The sequence below is a fragment of the Podarcis pityusensis genome (genome assembly GCF_964106645.2).
Source record: "Podarcis pityusensis genome assembly, chromosome: 15".
NCBI lineage: Eukaryota > Metazoa > Chordata > Lepidosauria > Squamata > Lacertidae > Podarcis > Podarcis pityusensis.
Window position 1 is genome coordinate 44,757,615 of NC_138040.1, and position 25,208 is coordinate 44,782,822.

Consider the following 25,208-nt stretch of genomic DNA (forward strand, 5'->3'; position numbering starts at 1 on the left):
AACAAAAGTATTTCACTGCACCTGCGTTTTTATCTATTTGGACTCTGGGCTGTTTTTATCCCCTCAGCCTTCACTGGTATCTTTATCCACATAAAAATACTCCCTGCATTTTCCTGTGGTCAGCTGCAGGTTGTAATTTAGGTGTGTATTTATGGTCCATGAACAAAGCTATTTAAAGCCCTGCTAACTGCAATCTGGTCTTTAGCAAAGACAAACAAAGATGCAGGTGAAGTAGCCTATGGGCCCCCCTCCTGCCCTTGTCTGTGCTGGAGGGTGAGGGTCCCCAGGATGGGTGAAAAAAGAAGCAGAGGTCAAAAAAGCCAGTGTGGACAGGCACCTGCGGAGAGAGCACATCCGCCATCCTGGTCTGGCACCTTTGCCCTGGAACACAGTGGCAAAGAGCCTTGCCCAGCTGGTCCCCAGATGCTACAAGGTGCATCAGTCCCAGGCAACTCGTGTACAGTATCTGTTTATACTGTTTCAATCTGTCTTGTCTATTTCTCTCTGGCTGCAGTTGAATAAATCCATTGATTGGATTAATTCAATACTGGCTTGTATCCAACTAAATTGTGCTCAGGATAAAAAGGTAAAGTAAAGGACCCTTGACAGTTAAGTGCAGATGCGAACGACTCTGGGGTTGTGGCGCTCATCTCGCTTTACTGGCCGAAGGAGCCGGCGTTTGTCCACAGACAGTTTTTCCGGGTCATGTGGCCAGCATGACTAAGGTGCTTCTGGCAAAACCAGAGCAGCACACGGAAACGCCATTTACCTTCTCGCTGGAGCGGTACCTATTTATCTACTTGCACTTTGACATGCTTTCGAACTGCTAGGTGGGCAGAAGGAGGGACTGAACAACGGGAGCTCACCCCGTTGCGGGGAGTCAAACCGCTGTTTGGGTATCTTCGTGTAACTTCACTGACACCGGGGGTCTTAGTGCTGACCTGTTCCTGACTCTGGCTGCTGACATAGATTCAGGAATCCTGACACTGGGGCCAGGAGTGGGGAGCCTCAGCCCCAGGGACTGAATGTGGCCCCCCAGGCATCTTTCTCTGGTCCTTGGGACTCATCCCAAGCCACAGCCTGCCCCCATACACCCTCCATGATGACTTTTGCCTACCTACCCGGCATCCTTGAGCCTGCCTGGGGGGAGAGACAGGCTGACTGCACCAAGGGAAGTGTATGTTCTCTGCTCCATTAAGCTTTGCCTCTGGCCTTGTGCACTGCAGGGATGTGGCCCCCAGAAGGTTTCTTAGAAAAGAATGTGGCCCTTGAACTGCAGAAGGCACCCCATTGCTCTCTTAACCTAAAGGAGGCAATTGTAGTCCTTTTTTTTAAAAGGAAAAGGAAACAATCTGTGCAAGCTCTCGAAAGTTCTCTGGTGGAGAGGCCTCCTGTTCTTGCTGCAGCGCAAGTGTGCATTTTAACAGCATGACAGGAGTGGGGCTGTTACTGGAGCAGGCAGGAAAGGGGGAGAACATGCCCAATCCAACCTGGGTTTCCGTTTGCAAGGCTGAAATCCAAGGATTCTCAAGCCCCACTGCCAAGTCCTGAGACTCAGCCCAGGCTGTCTGGCTGGGGGATCCCCAGGGCACTGTCAAGTTCCTTTTGCCAAAGATTACAAAACATCCTTTTCCTCTGACCAGAAGCTTTGCTCCCTCGCACTCTGACAGATACCCCCATCCCGTCCCTCCCTGCCTTGGTTCGTCCCCTTCCTTCCTCAAAGCTCCTCCGTGGCTTCGTCTTCCTACTTCGTGGTTGTTTCTTAAGATGCAAGGAGCAAAGGACTTTGCAGCTGGAGGAAGGTAGGATGCAATCAGAAGAGGGGGGTGAGGGGGCAGCCACACAGAGCTTGGCTGTTGCTTCAGACCAAGGAGGAAAAGAGCAGGGGGAGGAAAGGGACTTTCTGCACAGCACACACATAAAACAGGCAGGGACCCCCACCCCACCCCCGCTAATCCTGGTGACTGCAAGCAGAGCAGAGAGGCTGGCATGTCTCTAAGTTGCCAGGCAGTCCATCAAATAAATTATTATTTGTGTGTATCACAAATGATTTGTTTGATGGACTGTGCCTGATAGCTTAGGGACATGATGTGTACCTCATATGCTCTTTTTTTGGTGACGTGATTCCACTCTCCCCCTCTCCCCCTCTCCCTCCCTCTCTGCAATGACTTTCCTAGGCTATGTAGTACAGGGTGAATAGTGCCCATTGAGATTGGCAGGGCAGAAAGCAGGGCGATCCATGATGGGCAGAGACAGAGTCAATGCATTCTAGTCAATGCATTCGAGAGCCAGTGTGGTGTAGTGGTTAAGAGCAGTAGTCTCGTAATCTGGGGAACCGGGTTCGCGTCTCCGCTCCTCCACATGCAGCTGCTGGGTGACCTTGGGCCAGTCACACTTCTCTGAAGTCTCTCAGCCCCACTCACCTCACAGAGTGTTTGTTGTGGGGGAGGAAGGGAAAGGAGAATGTGGGCCGCTTTGAGACTCCTGAAGGGGAGTGAAAGGCGGGATATCAAATCCAAACTCTTCTTCTTCTTCTACACACACACACACACACACACACACACACACATCCTCTTGCAATTCTGGTTGTAACCAGCAAAGTAGGCAGGTGGGAGCAACTGAGGTTGGGGGGCAGTTCCCTATTTGCCTTAATGGAGCAGCCTCCACTGTGTAGTGCATGGGACCTTAAAGTTCATGTACAGGTATTTCCATGTGTGCACTTTGCAGTCAAGATGTACAGGCCCAGAGGTTTAGCTTCTAGAGCAGACTTCATCAACTGGGTGCTCTCCAGATGTTTCTTCACAATTCCCATCAGCCACAGCCAGTCAAAAACATCTGGAGGGCACCAGGTTGATAAAGTCTGTTCTACAGAAACTGGGTAGAAAGCTCAACTCCAAAGAATGATAACTCTAGTAACGCTTGCAAACCATTTTTGCAAGGCATTCCTCAAGGACAAAAATAGGGACAAAATAGAGGCAGCTATTTTTCCAACAATGTGTTCCATAAAATAGAGACCATGGTAAATAAGGACAGCTGGAATGTCTGGAATGCATCAACCATGGAGATGAGTTGTGTGCTAGAGTTCATAGAATCATAGAATCATAGAGTTGGAAGAGACCACAAGGGCCATCGAGTCCAACCCCCTGCCAAGCAGGAAACACCACCAGAGCACTCCTGACATATGGTTGTCAAGCCTCTGCTTAAAGACCTCCAAAGAAGGAGACTCCACCACACTCCTTGGCAGCAAATTCCACTGTCGAACAGCTCTTACTGTCAGGAAGTTCTTCCTAATGTTTAGGTGGAATCTTCTTTCTTGTAGTTTGGATCCATTGCTCCGTGTCCGCTTCTCTGGAGCAGCAGAAAACAACCTTTCTCCCTCCTCTATGTGACATCCTTTGATATATTTGAACATGGCTATCATATCACCCCTTAACCTCCTCTTCTCCAGGCTAAACATGCCCAGCTCCCTTAGCCGTTCCTCATAAGGCATCGTTTCCAGGCCTTTGACCATTTTGGTTGCCCTCCTCTGGACACGTTCCAGTTTGTCAGTGTCCTTCTTGAATTGTGGTGCCCAGAACTGGACACAGTACTCCAGGTGAGGTCTGACCAGAGCAGAATACAGTGGCACTATTACTTCCCTTGATCTAGATGCTCTACTCCTATTGATGCAGCCCAGAATTGCATTGGCTTTTTTAGCTGCCGCGTCACACTGTTGGCTCATGTCAAGTTTGTGGTCAACCAAGACTCCTAGATCCTTTTCACATGTACTGCTCTCAAGCCAGGTGTCCCCCATCATTTTTTTTGCCCAAGTGCAATACTTTACATTTCTCCCTGTTAAAATTCATCTTGTTTGTTTTGGCCCAGTTCTCTAATCTGTCAAGGTCGTTTTGAAGTGTGATCCTGTCCTCTGGGGTGTTAGCCACCCCTCCCAGTTTGGTGTCATCTGCAAATTTGATCAGGATGCCCTTGAGTCCATCATCCAAGTCGTTGATAAAGATGTTGAATAAGACCGGGCCCAAGACAGAACCCTGTGGCACCCCACTAGTCACTCTTCTCCAGGATGAAGAGGAACCATTGATGAGCACCCTTTGGGTTCGGTCAGTCAGCCAGTTACAAATCCACTGAGTGGTAGCATAGTCAAGACCGCATTTTACCAGCTTCTTTACAGGAATATCAGTGAAGAAGAGCAATGGCTTTAAAAGAGGATTTGACAAATTTGAGGCAGAGAAGGCTGTCAATGGCCGCTAGCCAGGATGGCTCTGTCCTGCCTCCATAGCTGGATGGTCATGGCTATCAGTTGCTGGGAGAGGGTTCTTGTGCTCAGATCCTACTTGCAGGTTTCCCAGGTGCATCTGCTTGATCACTGTGATAACAGGATGCAGAACTAACTGTTCAATGTTGAATAACTGCGCCACAATTGGATCAAAACAATTGCTCTATAAACACCAGATAGAATTTAACCTCCACATGGACTATCAAATCAGAACCAATGCTCAATGAAGGCTGGGCTCACCTCCCCATAAGCTTTGTGCAAGCAAATCAGGAGGAACACTCTGGGGGAGTCCCAGGAGGTGCCGAAGTTGTTTCATAGGGGCTGCATGCTGACAACCCAAGGGATCTCTCCCAGCATTGATGAGATCGTAGTTGTCATTGCTCACATGGTGAAATGGAAATTCCTGAGGGACATTTAAAGGAGCAATGCAAGTCATGGTGAGACAGTTGTGCTTAGTCATACTCCCCAGGAATACATCGGGAAGGCTGCCCTTTGGCCATAGGGTGAGGGAATGGTCTCAGTTTGATCATTTCCCAGCACACAGAACTTTCCATGGGGTTGGTTTGTGTGGCTCATCTTTCCCATCTGTTCCTTTCCTGGCAGCTCCTGCTAAGGCACAGCCTGAGGAGCAGCTAGCAGAAGTTGGAAGCGGTGCTGAGCTCCAAAGGCTCTGGGACGGGTGCTGGCTGCAGAGGACACCTTGGATTTCAGAGGCTGCACCACACAGGGTGAGTTTGCCACCTCCCTCCACTTTGTCTAAAGAAGTCTGAGGGATGTTTCCAGTGTGTGGAGTATTGGGCGCTGCCTTGGACCAAATGACTATGGGTTCATCTGGTTTCATGTTGTCCACAATGACTGGCAACAGGTCTCTCTCCCAGTGGTTTGAGGGAAGGGTGTAGCTCAGTGGTAGAGCATCTACCAGGTCGGCCTGGGAGTGAACCTTCCCTGAAATCCTGGAGAGTCACGGCTAGCAGCAGAGTTTGTAACCAAATCCATACTTAATAAACAGAACACTGAATTAAAAGCCTAACATGTGGTTCTCTTGGTAGTTTTAAAAAAGTGCTATACAGGTAGAATTTTTCCAGATCTTTATTTACTGTATTTGTTACTTTATAGAACAGTGGCTTCTATAATGCTGGACTTATACAACTAAAGTGGGGTGTACAGCATGTTAGGAGAGGGGGTAGCACCTCTGGTGGGGGACACGTCATGCTCCTTCAAGAGTAGTTTGTCCACCTTGTCCCCATCCTGCACTCAACTCTCACCTGTGGCTCCTAGAAATTGTCAGAATGTAACTGCAGCCACAACCCCAGAAATGGCTTCAACTGGCTGGCTAAGCAGGTGAGGTTGGCTGATGGGTCTTAAACCCTTGGAAAGTTAGGGTCTTCCCTGCATGCAAAGACAGGCACTGGCGGATGGAGCAAATGAGGTCAAGAGTGGGTCCAACGGTCAAGAAGGTGGTTTCTGCATGTGCTGGAGAGGGAAGTGAGGGGCACGTGGGGCTTGTCCACCTGGGAAGGGAGCCCATCCAGGGGAAGGAAAACTCTGATCCTAAACCTCTGTTGCCTTGTGGGTTATCTTTGGGAGAAGGGAAGGCTCAGGAGGAAACCCTACAGAAATCTGGAGTCCCTAAGACGGTTGGGTGGCACCTTGTACACCTCCTTCCAGCTACTACTGCAGCCCAGCTGGGCCAAATGTCTTGCTCTGCCTTTCTTTGGACCCCATCAGTGAGGCCAAGAGAAAGGAGGGGCTCCAAATACACTGCCCAGGCTTGCACCCAGGGGAGGTCATTTCAGTGCTGCCAATGCACCTTACCCCTGGAGGCGCACTCCATTGTCTCTCGAGACAGACAGATGCAAACTAGTATGGTATCAAAATATTTTTTATAAATAAGACTACCTGGTAAAAGCAAGCTCACACCTCTCATTGAGTTTGTATACATACTTAGGGTACATATTTAAGTGGCTTGTTTATAACTCTATTTGGGAATGATTCATGTTTTTATGTAGCAGCATTGTTTTATACTTTTTGGATGTCTCAGGATCATATTATAAAGTAGTTGTGTTCTGTGTTACAAATGAATCATTGCTGAGAGTTGTTTCTCCACCCCGCCCCCCACATATTTCTTATCAATAAAATATTTGGTGTGGTACCCAACATTTTTCCCGGCTATATACAGCTCCAAACATTGCTAAACCAAGCCAGTTCCCTCCTCTTAAAAACGATCTATTAACGGGCTGGGATCCTGTTACCGAATCAGAATGTTTACAGCTAATTAAAACACTCAAGAATGGCAAAGCTCCCGGTGAGGATATGATTCCTCCTGAGGTGTTTAAACTAAATGCCCAGTGGTGGGCTGCTATTTTGGCCCAACTTTTTACGGTAATAAATGATATATGCAAAATCCCAGAAAACTGGAAACTGAGCCTGGTAGCCCCCATCTATAAGAAGGGAGACCCCCAAGACCCCTCAAACTATCGCCCCATAAGTCTCCTGGACATTGTGTATAAACTTTATACTCGCTACCTGCTAAATAAACTGGTTGACTGGGCTGACCACTCTAACCTGCTTAATCCGGAACAGGCAGGGTTTAGAAAGGGCCATAGTACAACAGGCCATTGTTTGGTACTACAGACAATGATAGATAAGTATACAAAGGTACATAAGAGCAAACTTTTTGTGGCTTTTGTAGATCTCACATCCGCTTTTGATTCAATCTGTAGGGACAAATTATGGCAAAAACTATATGAAACAGATATTGATAGACGACTTCTCAAAATACTTAGAGAGTTACATTCAGACACCACAGTTAAAATCAGAACTGGGATGTCAGGCAACTATACTGACCCACTGCCACTGGGGAAAGGGGTTAAACAGGGCTGTTTGTTAGCGCCGTTCCTCTTTAATTTCTATATAAATGACATTGTTCAACATATGGCAAAGTATAAGTCATCAGCTCCTGCCCTGGAAGGCAAACACCTGAATATATTACTATATGCTGATGACATGGCTGTCATGGCACTTACTCGAAGGGGCCTACATAGCATGCTGGAGGGGCTCGCAGCTTATTGTTCCCAAAACTCTCTAAAGATAAATTATGACAAAACAAAAATTGTGGTATTTACTAGAGCTCGCCACACATTTAGATGGTCTTTAGATGAACACAAAATTGAACAGTGTCTTTTTTTTAAATATCTTGGTATCACTTTCCAAGCTACATCTAGCTGGCTTGCCCACTTCAAGACTGTAGCCCTTCTAACACGTAGGACAATCGGTGCTCTGCTCAGCTTTTTTTATTCGAGGGGAGGGCAACTGGTGATCCCGGCACTAAAAGCTTTTGTTGGAAAAGTGATTCCCCAGATGCTATATGGAGTAGAACTCTGGGGGTGGAATCTGAAGCTGTTAGAACGGCTTGAAATCTTCCAAAATTTTTACCTCAGAAGAATTCTAGGCCTCCCTCAGAGTACTCCGGCAGCTCTCCTAAGAGTGGAAGTAGGATTACCTTCTGTGTCTGCCAGGGCCCACTTAAGATTCCTGCGTTTTTTCACCAACCTCACAGATGCCCCGAACACCTTATTGGCTAAACAAGCCTTTGTATCATTACAAAATAATACTACTTGGCATAAAAACCTACTAGATATCCTATCCAGATACAATCTACCTGAGTTTAATACCCTCAAATTGTGGAGCCCTGATAAAGTTCGGGAATGGATCTTTGAAAAAGACGCCTTTTTGGACTCCACAAAGATAAAAAACTCTGGGTTTTCCTACTGGTTTCCCCGAGTAAAAGCAGTCAAAATCTGTGCCAACTACTTGGTGGAGATCACTGATCCCACCCTTCGGAGAGCTTTTACTATGGCACGGTTTCAAACACTGCCAACTGCATATCTGACCGGTAGATTCACAAAAACCCCAGTAGAACATCGTTTATGCCCTTGCCTTATGAAAATTAAAGAGGATCTTACACATTACCTCCTCTATTGCCCCATCTACTCGGGCTTTAGAGACGCATTGCTGCAAATTATACCCAACTCTATAACCAATCCTGAAGATAGAGTAAAATTTTTGTTAGTTGATGCAAACCCACGTATTACCCATGTGGTAGCGGTTTTTGTGATGAAGGCCATGAAAGCCAGGGAAAGATTTATGGATGACAATGTAAAGACCCCTTCATCGTCTGTTTAACTCGTTGCTTGTTTTCCCTCTCTTTCTATTTTGTGGGATGAAGGTTTTGTTGGCGTAGTATGTAATGAATTTTAATATTTTTTAACTATTGTTGTGTTGATGTTTGTGTACAGGCATGGTCCTCACAATAAACGGATTTGATTTGGTGTGGTACCAGCAGATATTTATTCTGAAAGTGTGGCCCAGAGCAGTGGCGGAGGAAGCTTTTCAGGCACCCAGGGCGGGGCGTGCACACGTGGCAGCCTGTACGGACGCTGCGCCCTCAACTGCTGTACAGCTGGGGGGGCAGCAGGCCATCTTGTCACACCCCCCCCAGGTGGCACCCAGGGCATGCCCCCCTGCTCCCACCTTCATATGCCCCTGGCCCAGAGAAAATAACTTTGAGACCCACTGTCCTAGATGGGCCAGCAGGGCTTTTTGATGCCAAACATGAGAGCAGATGCCAATGGGCTCCACTGCACAATTTAAACAGGTCTTAGGATATGGATGGCCAGGGTGCAGCAACTACCAAACTGGTTGTAGAGCTGTAGGAAACTGCCTTGTTGAAGGAAGATCTTAGGTCCATCTAATTGAGTAATGATGACATTGGCTGGCAGCTGCTCTCAGGAGCTTCAAAGATAGCGAATCTTTTCCATCCTCACCTGGAGATGTTGGGAACTGAACCAGAGGTCTTGTGCCTACAGAATGTGGGCTCTACCCTTCAGTTATGGCCCAGTTCCCCACCCACACCCCCAGAACCACCATATACCCAGCACTGAACAGTCTGTAGCACAAATCCTTACCATCACCTGCTCCCTGATCCTTTTACTTAGAGATGTCAGGAACTACATCTGGGATCTTTATCATGCACAGCACCTGCTCTGGCACAGGCTCCCAGGGTCTTCTGCACACACACACACACACACACACAGCTCCAACTAGGGATGGAGGAGTAATTCAATATTTAAAGGCAAATTTGCATTATTTGTCCCTTCTAAAACAACACAGCAAGATCCTTCAAAATACCCACTTCTCTGAATTTTGCAGTACCATTTTTCCAGCCAAGTAATCTGCACAAGAATGCATATACTAGGGTGAAGCATGCATGGAGACACATGTACTAGTGAAAGTGACATACAAAAATGGGAAAATGTGCTTTGCAAATGTGTATATTGGGCAAAACTGCATATAAAGGCTTCAGGAGAAATTCATACTAAAATGCTGATGAATTTTCACAAGAACTCTTTGAAAGAAATTTGCAAGTTCATGTGGAGGTGTGAATACCAGAATTTAACTTTAGAGAAATCAAAAACTGAGAGAAACCAAAGCAGACATCCCTAGTAAACTGATACAATAAATTCTCATTTGGTGCTTCTGCACCTCTGAGTGTGTTGGCAACGTTTTTACTGTGGATTCCACACATCTAGTTAAAGAGCAAGCCAGGGGCCAGTCGTGTCTGTTTCTCTTTAAAGTTGGGCCTCAGTTTTGTGGGACGGGGGAGGGGGGATGAGTTATTGCCACTTGGCAGAACTCCCTGTTTCTGAAAGCATTATGAAAACCTTCCCAGAGAGAAGCGATGACATTCTTGGGATGCCAGCAGAGCACTGCAGTCCTCCAAGAGCCAACCATTCTGCCTGCTGTCCTGCCATTTATTGAAGAGAATTGACTTGACCATTGTGCTCCATCTTAATCTGTTGCTACTTGGGCTTCATTACTTGACTATGCTTTCTTATTTTAGGCACCTCGAGCTTTTGCCTAAGGAGAAAACAAGGGTGATTTTTATTGCTGTTGCAAATAAAAATAGCTACTGATTTATTTTAAAACTCCACCCACTGCCTCTCCCATTAACAAACTTTCTTTGACCAACCAAGACTTGAGAATCTCACTGATCTCATCTGGGGTCTGTGCCTTTCTTACTTTCTTCTGGTAGGACAGGGTGGGCTTTTCCAAATTCTGCAATTGTGTATCTCTCCAAATCAAGAAATAAGTAGTTTGGACTTCTAAAAAGAGGCAGGGAGCCTTTCCCAGCTCCAGGGCTACGTCTCCCCCTGGGCAGCCTTCCAGGGGCCGCATGCTGGGGTAGGCAGGGCCAGAGGCAAACAGTGTGCAAGGCAAGAAACTTTGTACCACACAAAAGACAGAGGTTTCTTCACATATGTATCTCCATCCAAGTGAGCAAGAGACATTGTCACCATTCAAGGAAACATTCCAGCCAGGCAAAAGCTCCCAAGGAGGGTGTGGAGCAGGGCAGTTGAGGGACATGGCCTGGGTTAGAGACCTGAGGGCCTCTGGTGCTCTGCTTGGTATTCCTTCCACTGCCACAAAGTGGCAGGAAGTTCCACATGCAGCTTTTGACAGGTGCAGTTTTCTGCTGCTGCTTCCCTCCCTCCACCAGCAAGCAGATTGCTGCTCTTCAGAACAGCTGCATGCACCCTCCTAATGGCATGTCCATCTATCCAGTACTGATACTTTGTTCCAGGACTGGAAGTTTTCCTAGGGCTGCAATTGCATTTTCAGGGGAAGTTTCCATCCTGGCATTCCTAGCTGTTGTACAGATAGAAACACTTCCTGCTAGGAAAATGAGGCGGCTTAGAGCACTGCTGTCAGGAAACACACAGGTGCCCCTCTCACATGTACTTACGCATGGCACTATATGCACACAGACGCCCAAAAAAGAGCAAGCCGATTCCATATGAAGTTACCATTTTCTTTTGGCTGGATCCCTTCTAGTCCCTTTAACAGCAGCCGGCGCTGCTGGGTGTTTTCTCACCAGCTTCATTTGCACCTCTAAGGAAGCTGCTATATGCACAGAAGCAAAGCCACGAGAATACATTGGCAGCCCCATTTCCAACAACAGCAAACCAGGACCGACCGACCAGCCCTCACCGTGTGCTCCATACAGCAACTTATTTTATTTTATATTTTACCAACTCCACTCCTGTGCTTTTGATGAGAAATCAGCAAGTGACATATTTATTGGCACCAAGCAGGAGGGGTTCAGAGAAGCTTCACCTGAGGAATTATTGCGTTATAAAGGCACAGGCGCCCCGCCAAAGAAAACATTGGCTCCCAGCGAAGTTAACAGAAGAGAACTGTAGCTCCCTCGGCTCGCTTCGTCTCCATGTCAGGAAAAGACTCGCCGGCTCAACTTCGATGTCTCTGGGCTTTTATTGGAAAAAAGCAGAGGAGCAGCTGCAGTAGGAAAAGTTGGCAATTCCGGCTCCTACGGTTCCTTCGCGTCCCTTCTGCGCTGCTCCTGCGCTTGCAACGCGGCCGATCTTTGCCCTTCCGCACCTGCCGGCCGGGTCCGCCCCTCCGGCCGGAGCTGGGCGCGGCGCGTCCGCCTAGAGCTGTGAGCCGGCGACGCCCCGGCCCGGCGGGCGGCTCTCCCCGTGGAGCGAGGCGCCGTCGTGGGCGATGGGGGGGACCTTGAGCCGCCGCGGGCAGCCGCCGCCTCCGCCTTGCAGGCTGGAGGGGGCCGGGTAAGTGCAGGGGGAGAGACTGGCAGGTGACCCTCCCTGGCAAGGGGGTGTAACTCCCCCACTGTGACTCCCCCACGAGGAGGAAAAGCTGGTGGAGCAGACAGGGTGGTGCAGTGGTTAGAGCGTCCGAGAGCCCACGAAGTGACCTTGGCCCAGTCCCTGTCTCTCAGCCTAGCCCACCTCGCAGGGTTGTTGTGGGGATAAGACGGAAAGGGGAGACGTGTGCGCCCCCTCCCTGCGCTCCCTGAAAGGTAGTGGGATACAGATGACAAAATAAGAGCTCCCCTCTTGTTCCCGTCAAAGCTAAGGTTGATCAGCCCCCTATGAAAATTGGAATTTTTGAAAAGCCCCGGCTGCTCGGAGGGAGACGTTTTCTGTGCATTGTAGTTAGGCTGCAATCCTGATCGTCTTTGCTTCATTGGAGAATAAACTTCCTTGACATCGGACAGGCTTCAGTGAGCCTGCAGAGGATTGGGCCCTTCTTCTCTTGTGGGTCAAAGATGGCTTCTGGGTGGCTGTCTCCATCCCACATTCTCCCCCACTGATGGTCATGTTCTCTCTCCTCTCTTGGAGGCAGAACTAAGGCCTCTGAATGGGGAGGTGCAGTGCAGTTGGGGGCTTTCCAGGCACCTGGAGGCAGGGAGCAGGAGGGAGACTTACAGACTGCAGCCTCCTCTGCCCTTTTGTCCTGCGGCTGCTGCTGCACCTGGAGAAGGGCAGCAGGCTGAGCAGACAGAAGGCTGAGCCTGCCAGCCCGGCCCACGGGCAGCCAGGGGAAGTTTCTGCCATCGCGGTTTGGGGGGGGGGGGCTGCTTATTTAGAGGCTCCATAGCCTTGGGCCTCCCCAAAGGGGTATTTTCCCTTGGGGTTTATCCTCTGGAGGGTGATGCAGGTGACATGATTCCCCCTGAACTGTTGTTTGTGGGTGGGCTTCCTCCTTGGTGGAACAACTGTGGCTGGAAGGCAAATGGGGGTCAGACTGGCTTCTAGTTGAGACACGGAAGGTTTGGAGAGTGGAGCTTGGGGTGAGAGCGCAAATGCAGCACCTCAACTGATGGTGTCTCTGGTTTTTGCTGTTTTCTATATCTCCTGTAGTTATTGTACAGTGGTGCCCCGCAAGACGAATGCCTCGCAAGATGAAAAACTCACTAGACGAAAGAGTTTTCCGTTTTTTGAGTTGTTCCGCAAGACGAATTTCCCTATGGGCTTGCTTCGCAAGACAAAACGTCTTGCGAGTTCTTGCAAGTTTGTTTCCTTTTTCTTAAAGCCGCTAAGCCGTTAATAGCCGCTAAGCCGCTACGCTGTTAATAGCCACTAAGCCGCTAAGCCGCTAATACAGTGGTGCCTCGCAAGACGAAATTAATCCGTTCCGCGAGTCTCTTCGTCTTGCGGTTTTTTCGTCTTGCGAAGCACGGCTATTAGCGGCTTAGCGGCTATTAACGGCTTAGCGGCTTTAAGAAAAAGGAAACAAACTCGCAAGAACTTGCAAGATGTTTCGTCTTGCGAAGCAAGCCCATAGGGAAATTTGTCTTGCGGAACGACTCAAAAAACGGAAAACTCTTTCGTCTAGCGAGCTTTTCGTCTTGCGAGGCACCACTGTAGCCGCTAAGCCGCTAAGCCACTAATAGCCGTGCTTCGCAAGACAAAAAAACCGCAAGACGAAGAGACTCGCGGAACGGATTAATTTCGTCTTGCGAGGCACCACTGTACTTTTGTGTTTGCAATTACTGCAATTTTATTATATTTTATTTTGCATTAATCTGTTCACTGCTTTGGGAGCCTTCGGGCCAAAACGTCTGTATAAATAAACCAATCAATGAGTGAATCTGGTTGAGAACAAGATGCTGCCCTAGATGGGCTTTTGGCCTGATTCAACACAGCAATCCTGATCTTTTGCAATCCTGTTCTCATGCTCTCCTGTTCTGCACTTGTCCACCCCTTTGCAAGGGTCCCCATTAACTTTCATGGACTACTGGAGATAGGACAATAAACCAGCTGAGCCTCTTCTCTATGTGTCTACATCAAAGTAACTCCCACTGTGGCCAATGGGGCTTACTTCCCAGGAAGTGGATTTAACATCCTGGCCTCTGAAATTTGTGACTAGTCTAGCAGATTTATTTTGACATCTTATGCCACAATAAATCTGCTAGTCTTTAAGGTGCCACAATTTTTTTGTTGCTGCTGCTGCTTTTGTTGAAACATAATGCTCTCCCCTCTGGAATTTGTCACAATAAGCTAGCCTGATGGTTACTCACTTGGATGCCTTTATAAATGAAAGGATTAGAAGTGTTGGAGGGTGAAAAGGATTGGATGTGTAAGACTGGAGGAGGATTGTCTCTGTGCTGTGTTGTACCTGTGGGCAGCTGTGAGGTGGGTGGCAGCCCAGCGGGAGAGCACTTGTTTTGCCTTAGGGGCTCTGAGGTTCAGTCTCTGGGATGGTCAGGTAGGGCAGGGAAAATCATCTCCCCAAGGCCCTAGAAAGCTGCAGCCTGTGAGTGCGTAGCCAATGTTCCCCCAAATAATTCTGGGGTGCTACTTGTTTAAGGGTGCTGAGAGTTGTTAGGGGACCCCATTCCCACCCCAGAGCTACAATTCCAGAGTCCCCTGGGAAGAAGGATCAAATGTGAAGCCACTCTGGGAAGCCAGAACATGGTACCCTCATTCTTTAAATGTACTGTATGTTGTGACTGTGGCCTAACATGGATGGAAAAGGTACAGCGAAAGGGCACACCAGTTCTGCCAGGTGTGACTAAAAGGCAAGGGGACACCTCCTGTTGCTGCCTCATTTCCTGCCAGGCTCTTGCTCCATGACGTTTGACAGCTCCCTGGCACACAGATATTACACAGGTGGAAGGTATCCTATTGCTTCATCTCTCTACCAGCGATGGAGCACGTGCCATGCACACACCTTGTCTCAGGCAGGTTCACTCTCTGGCATCTCTGGGAAGGGCTGTCCAGAGCCCTGGAGAGCTGCTGCCAGTTGGTGTAAACAATACTGAGCTGATAAAAGGCATGGGACTCTTCTACTGAGACCTAGTACTGTCTCAGTGCTTGCTGCTTCCACACACCCGCCCCCAAATCAGCCCACCACACCTACCCAACCAGGACATTTGTCAATAAAGAATTAATACATCATAGAGGTCCAAATCCTTGTTCTCTCTCTGTAGCCCTTGAGGCCTTTGATGAAGTTCATGCAGCTGCACAGCTTCTGCCCCCGCACTCAAATCCTGCCACTGAAATTGTGCTTACCGTATTTTTCGCCCTATAGGACACACTTTTTCCCCTCCAAAAATGAAGGGGAAATGTGTGTGCATCCTACAGGGCGAATGCAGGCTTTCGCTGAAGCCTGGAGAGCGAGAGGCGTCGGTGTGCACCGACACCTCTCGCTCTCCAGGCTCCAGGAAGCTATCTGCAAGCCTTGCGCACCCGGGGGGAGTTCCCCCGGGCACGCAAGGCTTGCGGGCAGCAGCCTGCAGCGCGGAGCATGGGGCGCCCTCCAGAGGACGCCCCGTGCTTCGCGCAGGTGTCCACAAGCCTTGCGCGTCCGGGGGGAGATCCCTCTGGGCGCGCACGGCTTGCGGGCGGCAGCCTGCAGCGCGGAGCACGGGGCGCCCTCCGGAGGACGCCCCGTGCTTCGCGCAGGTGTCCGCAAGCCTTGCACACCCGGGGGAGATCCCCCCCAGGCTCGCATGGCTTGCGGGCGGCAGCCGGCAGCGCGGAGCATGGGGCGCCCTCTGGAGGACGCCCCGTGCTTCGCGCAGGTGTCTGCAGCCTGCCGCCCGGCGCGTGGGGCGCCCTGAAGCAGAGCGCCCCTCACGCCGGGCAGATATTGGCCAGCCCCACAAGCTCGGGGGACAACGGGGAGGCACAGCGCCGCCATCCCACTGTTCCCCGAGCTGGTTTTGGGGGGGAAATAAAGGAAAAAAAATTTTCCTTTATTTCCCCCCCCCAAAAAAAGTAGGTGCGTCCTATGGAACGAAAAATACGGTATATAATATGTCCCTACTGTACTGGTTGAGAGAAATTAACACAACTAGAGGACAAAAGATCTAGGATTGAGAAAATATGGAAAGTGTTTATTGATCATACACGTGCAAATGCCCCCTGCCCTCAATATAGACTATGGAGCTTTTCAGTTACCTCTTTACCTTGAAACCCTGTAAAGAATAAAGGAGAACCATCAGGATCCACATTAGCAAAGCCCTCTTCATCCCTTGCTCACCTAATGAGGAATCCAGGAAGATCAAGTGCTCCCCTCCTTCTGCTTGGCTGTGATCCATGTTAAGTAGGAACATCTTTTTTATGTTTCTCTAAAAGATAAGATACAAATTAAGAACAAAAGGGATACAAAGGGGGAGTTACTAACTGAGGCTTACGACCCGCTCAATACATGCTGATAATCTTCACACTTGCTATCTCTGCATGGCAAAGGTGTCCCTGCCCAGGTATGGAGAGGATGGTCCTCTTCCCTGCCAAAGCAGGGAGAGAAAAGTGCTTTGCAAACTTGGAAGCCACACTTGCAAAAGTCCCCCTTGCCCACCACCCAATGATTTCACATTTACACAGGCAGCAAATGTGGGATGTCACACAGAGACCATTCTGGAATATGCTGTCTTACAACCTGAGCCCTGGGTTCCTGTTATTAGTTCCAGTTGTATTTTGTTTTGTTTTTAAAAACATTCTAAACTGGATTTAGATGTTATCATAGGAAGTCGTACAGCAATTACAAACTATCTATGAGAACCCATTTATAATTTTTGGTGCAAACAGTTCTGAGATAAGAAGAAGCAGATGCTGTCTTGAGGACACCCCCGCCTTAAAAAAAAACAGGTTCCAAATTTGCACCCCACCCGAACATTATTGGCATCCATCTGTCTTGGGAGATAATGGAAGAGTGTGCCTTCAAGGGTAAAGTCATACCATTGGAGAGTTACAGCACCTGCTGTGGCTGTAGAGACTGATAGGGGAGAGACATGTTTTGTTGCAGCTGGGGCAGATGAAGGAGTCTGGTTGTGCTGCTGCAGATGCACCAGGATGTTTCTTTTCTCGCACTCCTGCAAGCGGTCATTCCTCTTCTGGTCACGCTTGTGGATGCATGACCTGACTGTCTGCAGGCACTGCACTCATCTGCAAGGGATTCCTACATGGCGGAGTTGATGTTGCCGACCTTCATGTCACATTTGCAGATGTCTGTGTTGCACATAATTGGTCTGCCAAAGGGCCCTGGTGCCTAAAGGCAGCTCACCATAGACCAGGTCCTTGAGGATTCTTCTATCTTCCATTCTGTGTACATAATCAAGTGAGTGTTTCTGTCGCTGGGACAGAAGTGTGAAGATGCTGGGAGTAGCTCAGTTGATAAGAGTATGAGACTCTTAATCTCAGGGTCATGAGTCTGAGCTGTGTGTTGAGCAAAATATTCCTGCATTGCAGGGGGTTGGAATTGATGACCTTTGTGGTCCCTTCCAACTGATACAGTTGGGGCATGTTCTCAGGGATTGTGTGAAGAAGCCCAAATGACTGTCAGGGGTGGCAATTTGACCCCTGGGGTCTCTGCACCTGAGGCATTATGGGAGTTGTAGTCCAACAACAGCTGCAGAGTTGCATGCTAGCCGCCACTGCCTGAAGCTTGAGGAAGGGCCAAAGCCCAGGGGCAGAGCATCTGCTTTGCTTGCAGAAGGTTCCAGGTTCCATCTCTGGCATCTCCAAGTAGACCCTCCAACACCAAAGAGCAACTGTTCTACATGGACTATCCTGAGTCAGACCATTGATGTTCCCAAAACAAAGTGTCTTGTGCATAAGCCAGTGGTAGCTGACCTGTGACCCTCCAGATGTAGCTGAACTGCAGTTTCTACCTGTCTCCCCCCTCCCCCTGTCATGGCCAGTGACAACAGCTGGAGGACCCCAGGCTGGTTTGCCATCCCTGACATAAAGTTCTGTGGACTCCAGTCTGATGAGGTGGACTCCCATCCACAAGAGGACCTGCCACAGGACGCTTTTTGGTTATTTCCAGAATACCTGTTTGATGAACTTTGTACAACTTTTGTCTGGAGGTTAGGTAGTATTAACTATTTCGTGAGCATTCATTCTGATTTGTTTGCTGGGTGGGGGAAGACATGAGTGGAATATTGGTACATCTTCTCATCACTTTACCACAAAATGTACAAAATAGTGGTGGGGGAAGCTGGTCTGTTGTGCAAAAACACCAAATGAACTTTAATAACACAACCTGAATTTGCTGGCACATGATGAAATCCCACTGTAAAGTAACAGCATCTCCTGAAGTGTCATGAGACTTCACTGTTGTCTGCTACAACAGCCCAATACAGCTACACGAATCTCCTAAATTATTTCGGAAGTAACACCAAGCCCACCGATAATGTGCGGGAAAGCTTACAGCAAGCGTACAAGATTGAGGAAAGCACAGTGTGAGCTTTTCAGGTCAAATCCTGTGTTAACTGTCAATTTAGTTGTTGTTGTTGTTGTTGTTTAGTCGTTCAGGCCGACTCTTCGTGACCCCATGGACCAGAGCACCCCAGGCCCTCCTGTCTTCCACTGCCTCCCGCAATTTGGTCAGACGAGAACACTGTCCAACCATCTCATCCTCTGTTGTCCCCTTCTCCTTGTGCCCTCAATCTTTCCCAACATCAGGGTCTTTTCCAGGGAGTCTTCTCTTCTCATGAGGTGGCCAAAGTACTGGAGCCTCAGCTTCAGGATCTGTCCTTCTAGTGAGCACTCAGGGCTGATTTCCTTAAGAATGGATAGGTTTGAACTTCTTGCAGTCCATGGGACTCTCAAGAGTCTCCGCCAGCACCATAATTCAAAAGCATCAATTCTTCGGCGATCAGCCTTCTTTACGGTCCAGCTCTCACTTCCATACATCACGACTGGGAAAACCAGAGCTTTAACTATACAGACCTTTGCTGGCAAGGTGATGTCTCTGCTTTTTAAGATGCTATCTAGGTTTGTCATCGCCTTTCTCCCAAGAAGCAGGCGTCTTTTAATTTCATGACTGCTGTCACCATCTGCAGTGATCATGGAGCCCAAGAAAGTAAAATCTCTCACTGCCTCCATTTCTTCCCCTTCTATTTGCCAGGAGGTGATGGGCCCAGTGGCCATGATCTTCGTTTTTTTGATGTTGAGCTTCAGACCATATTTTGCGCTCTCCTCTTTCACCCTCATTAAAAGGTTTTTTAATTCCTCCTCACTTTCTGCCATCAAGGTTGTGTCATCTGCATATCTCAGGTTGTTGATATTTCTTCTGGCAATCTTAATTTTGGCCTGGGATTCATCCAGCCCAGCCTTTCACATGATGAATTCTGCATATAAGTTAAATAAGCAGGGAGACAATATACAGCCTTGCTGTACTCCTTTCCCAGTTTTGAACCAATCAGTTGTTCCATATCCAGTTCTAACAAAACCTTATTAATGTTGCTTTTAATTTGATATGCTCTTAATTTCGACTAACAGTCAGAGGGATAGTTAGGATGATAAGGATATTGCCTCCCTCTGTGGGTGATGGATGTCTTCTACAGTCATACCTCTGGTTACAGATGCTTCAGGTTGCGCGTTTTCAGGTTGCACACCGTGCCAAACCCAGAAGTACCAGAACAGGTTACTTCTGGGTTTCGGCACTCGCACATGCGCAGAAGAGCTAAATCGCGCTTTGCGCATTCAGAGAAGTGCCGAATCGTGACCCATGCATGCGCAGATGCGGCACTGCAGGTTGCGAACGTGCCTCCCGCACGGATCACATTTGCTACTCATGTGTCCACTGTATTCTGCTTTTCTGTATTCCTGCTGAAGAGCTTTCTTGCATTTGGTCCTGTTAAGATGTGCACTGGCTGTCTCCCAGCAACGGTGCTGAGTGAGTGTCAGTGTGTTTGCAAAGAAAAGGAAGTTCCATTTTGTTTGAACAGAGTCTGTTCCTCACACTGCAGAGATGTGTAACTGAGAGGTGGCTTGAATGTGTTGTCTTTTCGGCTGTGATCCTGTGGAACACAGGAAGGCGCCTCATGCCACCCCAGGCCAGTGTTACCAGTGTTTGCGTTTCCTTTGGAAATGAGGCACAATAGAGACTGTGGTGTCTTTGTGATATAGGGTTTATGTACACATATCTACGATGGAGGAACTCACAGCATTACGCACAAAGAGGTTCTTGCTTCTCCTGTGGTCTCAGTCTTGGATGCCGGCAGAAATCAGCCACGGCCCTCTGTCTCTCTGCTCTGCACTGCCACTTTTTCTCTCTCAGCTCACATCCCAGCCAACTGCAATTCTAAAAACAACTCCTCTCCTTTCAGCTCTAAAACTCTACTTCAGAGGCCTCTGACACGGAGCCACTCGTTTTGTCCCCCAAGACTCATCTTTAGGGGGCCATCACCAGGCTGGCTCCTGCCTTGTATTTCAACATACTAAAGCCAGGAATTAGAAGGGGGGTCTTGGAGTCATAAGGGGAGTCCAGGCACCCCACATATTCATAACAATATTGAAATCTAAGACTGTGGCACAATGTGGTGCCCTCCCTCTGTATTTTGAACTCCCAACTCAGCCCCAGCCAGCAATGCCATTGGTCAGGAATGATGGGAGTCAGTGGCCTGTGGTTAGGCCTCCATGGGGCTGTCCCTAAAAAAGTTTGGCCCAACTCACAGTTGTAGACATGGCTTAGATCTGGTGTTCACCTCTATGGATGTTGGTGATCTGACACTAAGTAAAAGTGAAACAAAAGAAGTGCCATGGTCGGATCACTGCCTGGTGCAACTGGACTTCTCTGCAGCCCTTTCCCTCTGCAGGGAGGTGGGACTGATTCAGATGGTCCGCTCCCACCACTTAATTGATCCAAATGGATCAAAATGGTTTCCAGGGAGTGGTAGGGGATATTTTATCCCATGCTGATGGCCTTTCAGCTGATTCATTAGTGGCCCACTGGAATGCAGAGTTAACCAGGGCTATTGACTGTCTGGCTCTGAAGTGCCCTCTCTGATTGCATGGAGCCCGGACAGCCCTGTGGTTTTCCCCTGAGCTGAGGGTGATGAAACAATCTTTGAGATGGCTAGAGTGTTGGTGGTGGAAAACTCATTCTGAATTGGACTGGACACGGGCTAGAGCTCAACGTCGAGCCTACCAAGTGGTGATAGCGACTGCAAATAGGACCTTCTTCACTGCCTCTATTGTATTTGCAGAGAACAGCAGCAGGAGACGCTTTCAGGTGGTTCGCAATCTATCGGAACCACCTTCATCACCGGGGCCTGATAGGGACCCCAAGATCTCCTGCAATGCTTTTGCAAAGTTTTTTGCGGATAAAGTTGCACAGATTCAGAAAGAGGTAGATTCCACTGTGGGAGCAGGGGCGGGGTGGGAGAGTGCTAGAGTTCTTGTCTGGTCAAGTTGTGTGGGATCAATTCCAATCTGTTACCTCTGAGGTTGTGAACAGGCTGCTTGGACAAGTGAAACCGACCACCTGTCTCCTTGATCCTTGCCCATCCTGACTAATGAAAGCAAGTCTGGAAGGGCTGGGCGACGGGCTCTGCGGGGTGGTGAATGCTTCCCTCTGCGAGGGAGCCTTCCCAGACCCACTGAAAGAGGTGGTCATTAAACCCCTTCTTAAAAAAAATCTTTAGACCCGGCCAATATGGCCAACTATCACCCCGTCTCAAATCTTCCATTCTTGGGCAAGGTGATTGAGCAGGTGGTTGCTCAACAACTCCGGGCACACCTGGAGGATGCGGACCATTTGGATCCCTTCCAGTTGGGATTCAGGCCTCATCATGGAACTGAAACTGCCTTGGTCGCGCTGGTGGATGATCTCTGGCGGGCTAGGGACAAAGGTGAGAGCTGTTTCCTAGTTCTCCTGGATCTCTCAGCAGCCTTTGATACCATCGACCATAACATCCTTCAGGACCATCTAGAAGAGCTAGGAGCTGGGGGCACAATTATACAGTGGTTCCGCTCCTTTCTCCTGGGCCGTGTGCAGAAAGTAGTGTTGGGGGATGAGTGTTCAAACTCCTGGGCTCTCACTTGTGGGGTGCCTCAGGATTCCATCCTTTTCCCCATGCTTTTTAACACCTACATAAAGCCGCTGGGAGAGATCATTAGGAAGTTTGGGTTGGGTTTTCATCAATATGCAAATGATACCCAGCTCTACCTCTCTTTTAAATCAGAACCAGTGAGGGCAGTGGAGGTCCTGTGTGAGTGCCTGGAGGTGGTTGGAGGATGGATGGCAACTAACAGATTGAAGCTGAATCCTGACAAGACAGAAGTACTGTTCTTGGGGGACAGGGGGTGAGCTGGTGTGGAGGTCTCCCTGGTCCTGAATGGGGTAACTGTGCCCCTGGTACACAGCCTGGGAGTCATTTTGGACTCACAGCTGTCCATGGAGGCACAGGTCAATTCTGTGTCCAGAGCAGCTGTCTACCAGCTTCATCTGGTACACAGGGTGAGACCCTACCTGCCCGCGGACTGTCTTGCCAGAATGGTGCATGCTCTAGTTATCTGCCGCTTGGACTACTGCAATGCGCTCTATGTGGGGATACCTTTGAAGGTGACTCGGAAACTGCAATTAATCCAGAATGTGGCAGCTAGACTGGTGACTGGGAGTGGTTGCTGGGACCTTATAACACCGGTCCTGAGAGACCTACATTGGCTCCCAGTACATTTCCAAGCACAATTCAAAGGGTTGGTGCTGACCTTTAAAGCCCTAAACGGCCTCGGACCTGTATACCTGAAGGAGCCTCTCCACCCCCATCGTTCAGCCCAGACACTGAGATCCAGCACCGAGGGCCTTCTGGTGGTTCCTTCATTGCAAGAAGTGAGGTTACAGGGAACCAGGCAGAGGGCCTTCTTGGTGGTGGCGCCTGCCCTGTGGAATGCCCTCCCATCAGATGTCAAGGAAATAAGCAACTATCCTACTTTTAAAAGACACCTGAAAGCAGCCCTGTTTAGGGAAGTTTTTAATGTTTAATGCTGTATTGTGTTTTTAATATTCGATTGGGAGCCACCCAGAGTGGCTGGGGAAACCCAGCCAGATGGGCAGGATATATGATTATGATTGTGATTATTGACTAGGCGGACTAGCGTAGTCCCCTAAATGTTCCTCTGCCACCTCCTTCCCAAAGCCCAGGAAGTTTCTGCCCAGCTTAGGGAGGGAGTCGGAATGCTCATACAGTATGTGCAATGTCACACACAAACCGCCCCATCGTCCTTGCAAGCTGGCATCTCTGGCCCTAACTATTCCCCTACAAAAAAATTCACCACACGCCACTGATGGGAGTTGTAGTCCCACAACATCTGGGGGCACCATGTTGGCTTTTCCTGCTCTCCTGTTGAATTTATTAAAACCATACTTCACTTTCTCAGATTTGGCAAGAATGACCTCCACCTTTTGGTACTTTCTGGGGGAGCTTTGAAGTGCTAGAAATGTGTGATGTTTCTAAACTGAGAAGCTGAGAGTCTTAAGATCTGGCTGAAATATTGTTTGTTGGATGCGATTCTGTGCTAGTCATATGCAGGGCTAGAAAAGGATAGATCCCCTGCTTGAGTGCAGAAGGTCCAGGTCTAGTTAAATAAAGGATTGGGTAGCAGATGCTGGTCGGGGGGGGAGAACCTGTGCCTGAGACCTGGAGAGGTGCTGCCAGTTCCAGTAGACAATACTGGGCTAGATGGATAAATGTTTTGACCTGCTAGAAGGCAGCTTCTGATGTTCCCATCCCCAACTGGCAGCATCAATATTTTAGGCACCCAAATAAATCAGCACATGGAGTTTCTTCTACCACTCTGAACCCATTTTCTATCGCAACATTTTGTCAGTGTATGGGGATGCACAGCCTGTTCCTGTGCTTGTTTACTCAGAAGTAAGTTGGGCAAGACTTATTTCCAATGAAGTGTGCATTGTCTTCCTGAATCCTTGGACAGTTGCTGTAAGAACAGCTTATCTCCTCCTGTATTTATTTGCAGGCTTTCTCACAGCCACATCAGGGCCTCTTCCCACTCCACGTTTCTTAGCAACTGCAAAAAATGTTATGTAACTACGGTTACAGGAAAATTATGTGCTGAGGGATGTGCGTGTGCAGCCCTGATGCCACGTGGTGTGGGAGTAAGCCAAGGCAATGGCTCAGATTCTTCCAGAAACGAAACCACAGGCCTGCTGTTTGCTATTCTGACTCTGGAGAAGGGAGCCTTCTTTTGCTGGTGCTTTCTGTTGGAAAAGCCATCTCAAAGCTCCCTCTAGTGAGTTTTGCTGCTAGAGCTCCCAACAGAGCGAGGGTAGCATTTAACAACTCCAAACTCAATCCCAACTGAGATTCTGGACTCCTCCAGATGCTTTGCTCATTGAACATTTATCCTGACCCAGCTCCACCCCTCATCCACGGCGCTTGTGAGGCCCAGTGTCCTGGCCATTGTTAGCGATGGGGGAATCTAACAGTTTCAGTTTCTTCTTTTTCCAGCCTCAGATTCAGTTCTCCACATTTCCACGTCAGTTTGTAATTTTTTTAAGTGCTCATGAAAATTTACCTGCATTTCAGGGCAAATTTCTCCCATTATGCAATTTTGTCTAATTGATCCATTTTTGTTTTTAAATTTTCATAGTTTGGTGTCTACATTTTTTTACACATTACTTGGCTGGAGAAGCGCACTGTAGAATTTGGAGAATGGCTGAGTGTGTGGCCACCTATTGTTTTGGAAAGTGCAATTTCAGTAGATTTGCCTAAGCATAGAAGAGCTTACAGGAGGCATCAAAAGGTTGGAAGAGAAGGTGCCTCTTGTTGCTGAGGCTTGCTGTGTTTCGTTCTAGGTGCTCCATCTGGCAGTCACTTCACTTTCACATATGTGCATATGCAATTAAAAAGGAGGAGCCTGCAATGAGAAAGGGGGGCATCTAAGATCACATCTAAGATCACTTCTTAATTTTAACCTTGAGTGGAAGTGTTTGCAGGGGCGTACGAAGGTGGGGGGTGGCACACCTCGGGTGCCACCCGGGAGGGTGACAAGATGGCCTGCTGCCTCCCCCCCAGCTGTAGAGCGGCTGAGGGCACAGCGTCCGTATGGGTTGCCGAGCGTGCATGCTCCCCTAGGGTGCCAGAGAGGCTTCCTCTGCCCCTGAGTGTTTGCATTTGGCTCTGAGCAGCAGCTGGTCAACTGTGTGCTGGCTGTGAGAGGAAAGCCTTCTGGTGCTCCCTGCTTGAACAGCCCTGGCAAGGCACAGATTGAAATAGAGCCAATTCCCTTTCATGTGAGCCTGGCATTGGCTGTGCCATCATGTTTCATATGCTCCCACAGTATGACTGTCCTGCATTCAA

The 25,208-nt window shown here is 48.8% G+C and overlaps 2 protein-coding genes across 3 annotated transcripts in view; one reads left to right on the plus strand and one right to left on the minus strand.

Annotated features, from left to right (window-relative positions):
- Positions 1-25,208, minus strand: part of LOC308464206 (craniofacial development protein 2-like) — a gene marked incomplete at its 3' end in the record, with an annotated part of 461,435 nt that overhangs the window by 151,904 nt on the left and 284,323 nt on the right. The gene's annotated exons all lie outside the window — the stretch shown is intronic.
- The window catches only part of TACC1 (transforming acidic coiled-coil containing protein 1), a 90,319-nt gene continuing 66,779 nt past the window's right edge, over positions 1,669-25,208 (plus strand). The window contains exons 1-2 of one of the 2 annotated variants that reach the window (XM_080982345.1): positions 1,669-1,802; positions 4,877-5,001. Coding sequence is in view for 1 of the 2 variants with exons in the window: in XM_080982344.1 (XP_080838470.1) it covers positions 11,855-11,919 (65 nt within the window). In the remaining variant the exon portion in view is untranslated. Of the gene's footprint in view, positions 1,803-4,876; positions 5,002-11,825; positions 11,920-25,208 lie in introns of those variants that run through there. The other variant, XM_080982344.1, reaches the window with a different exon arrangement.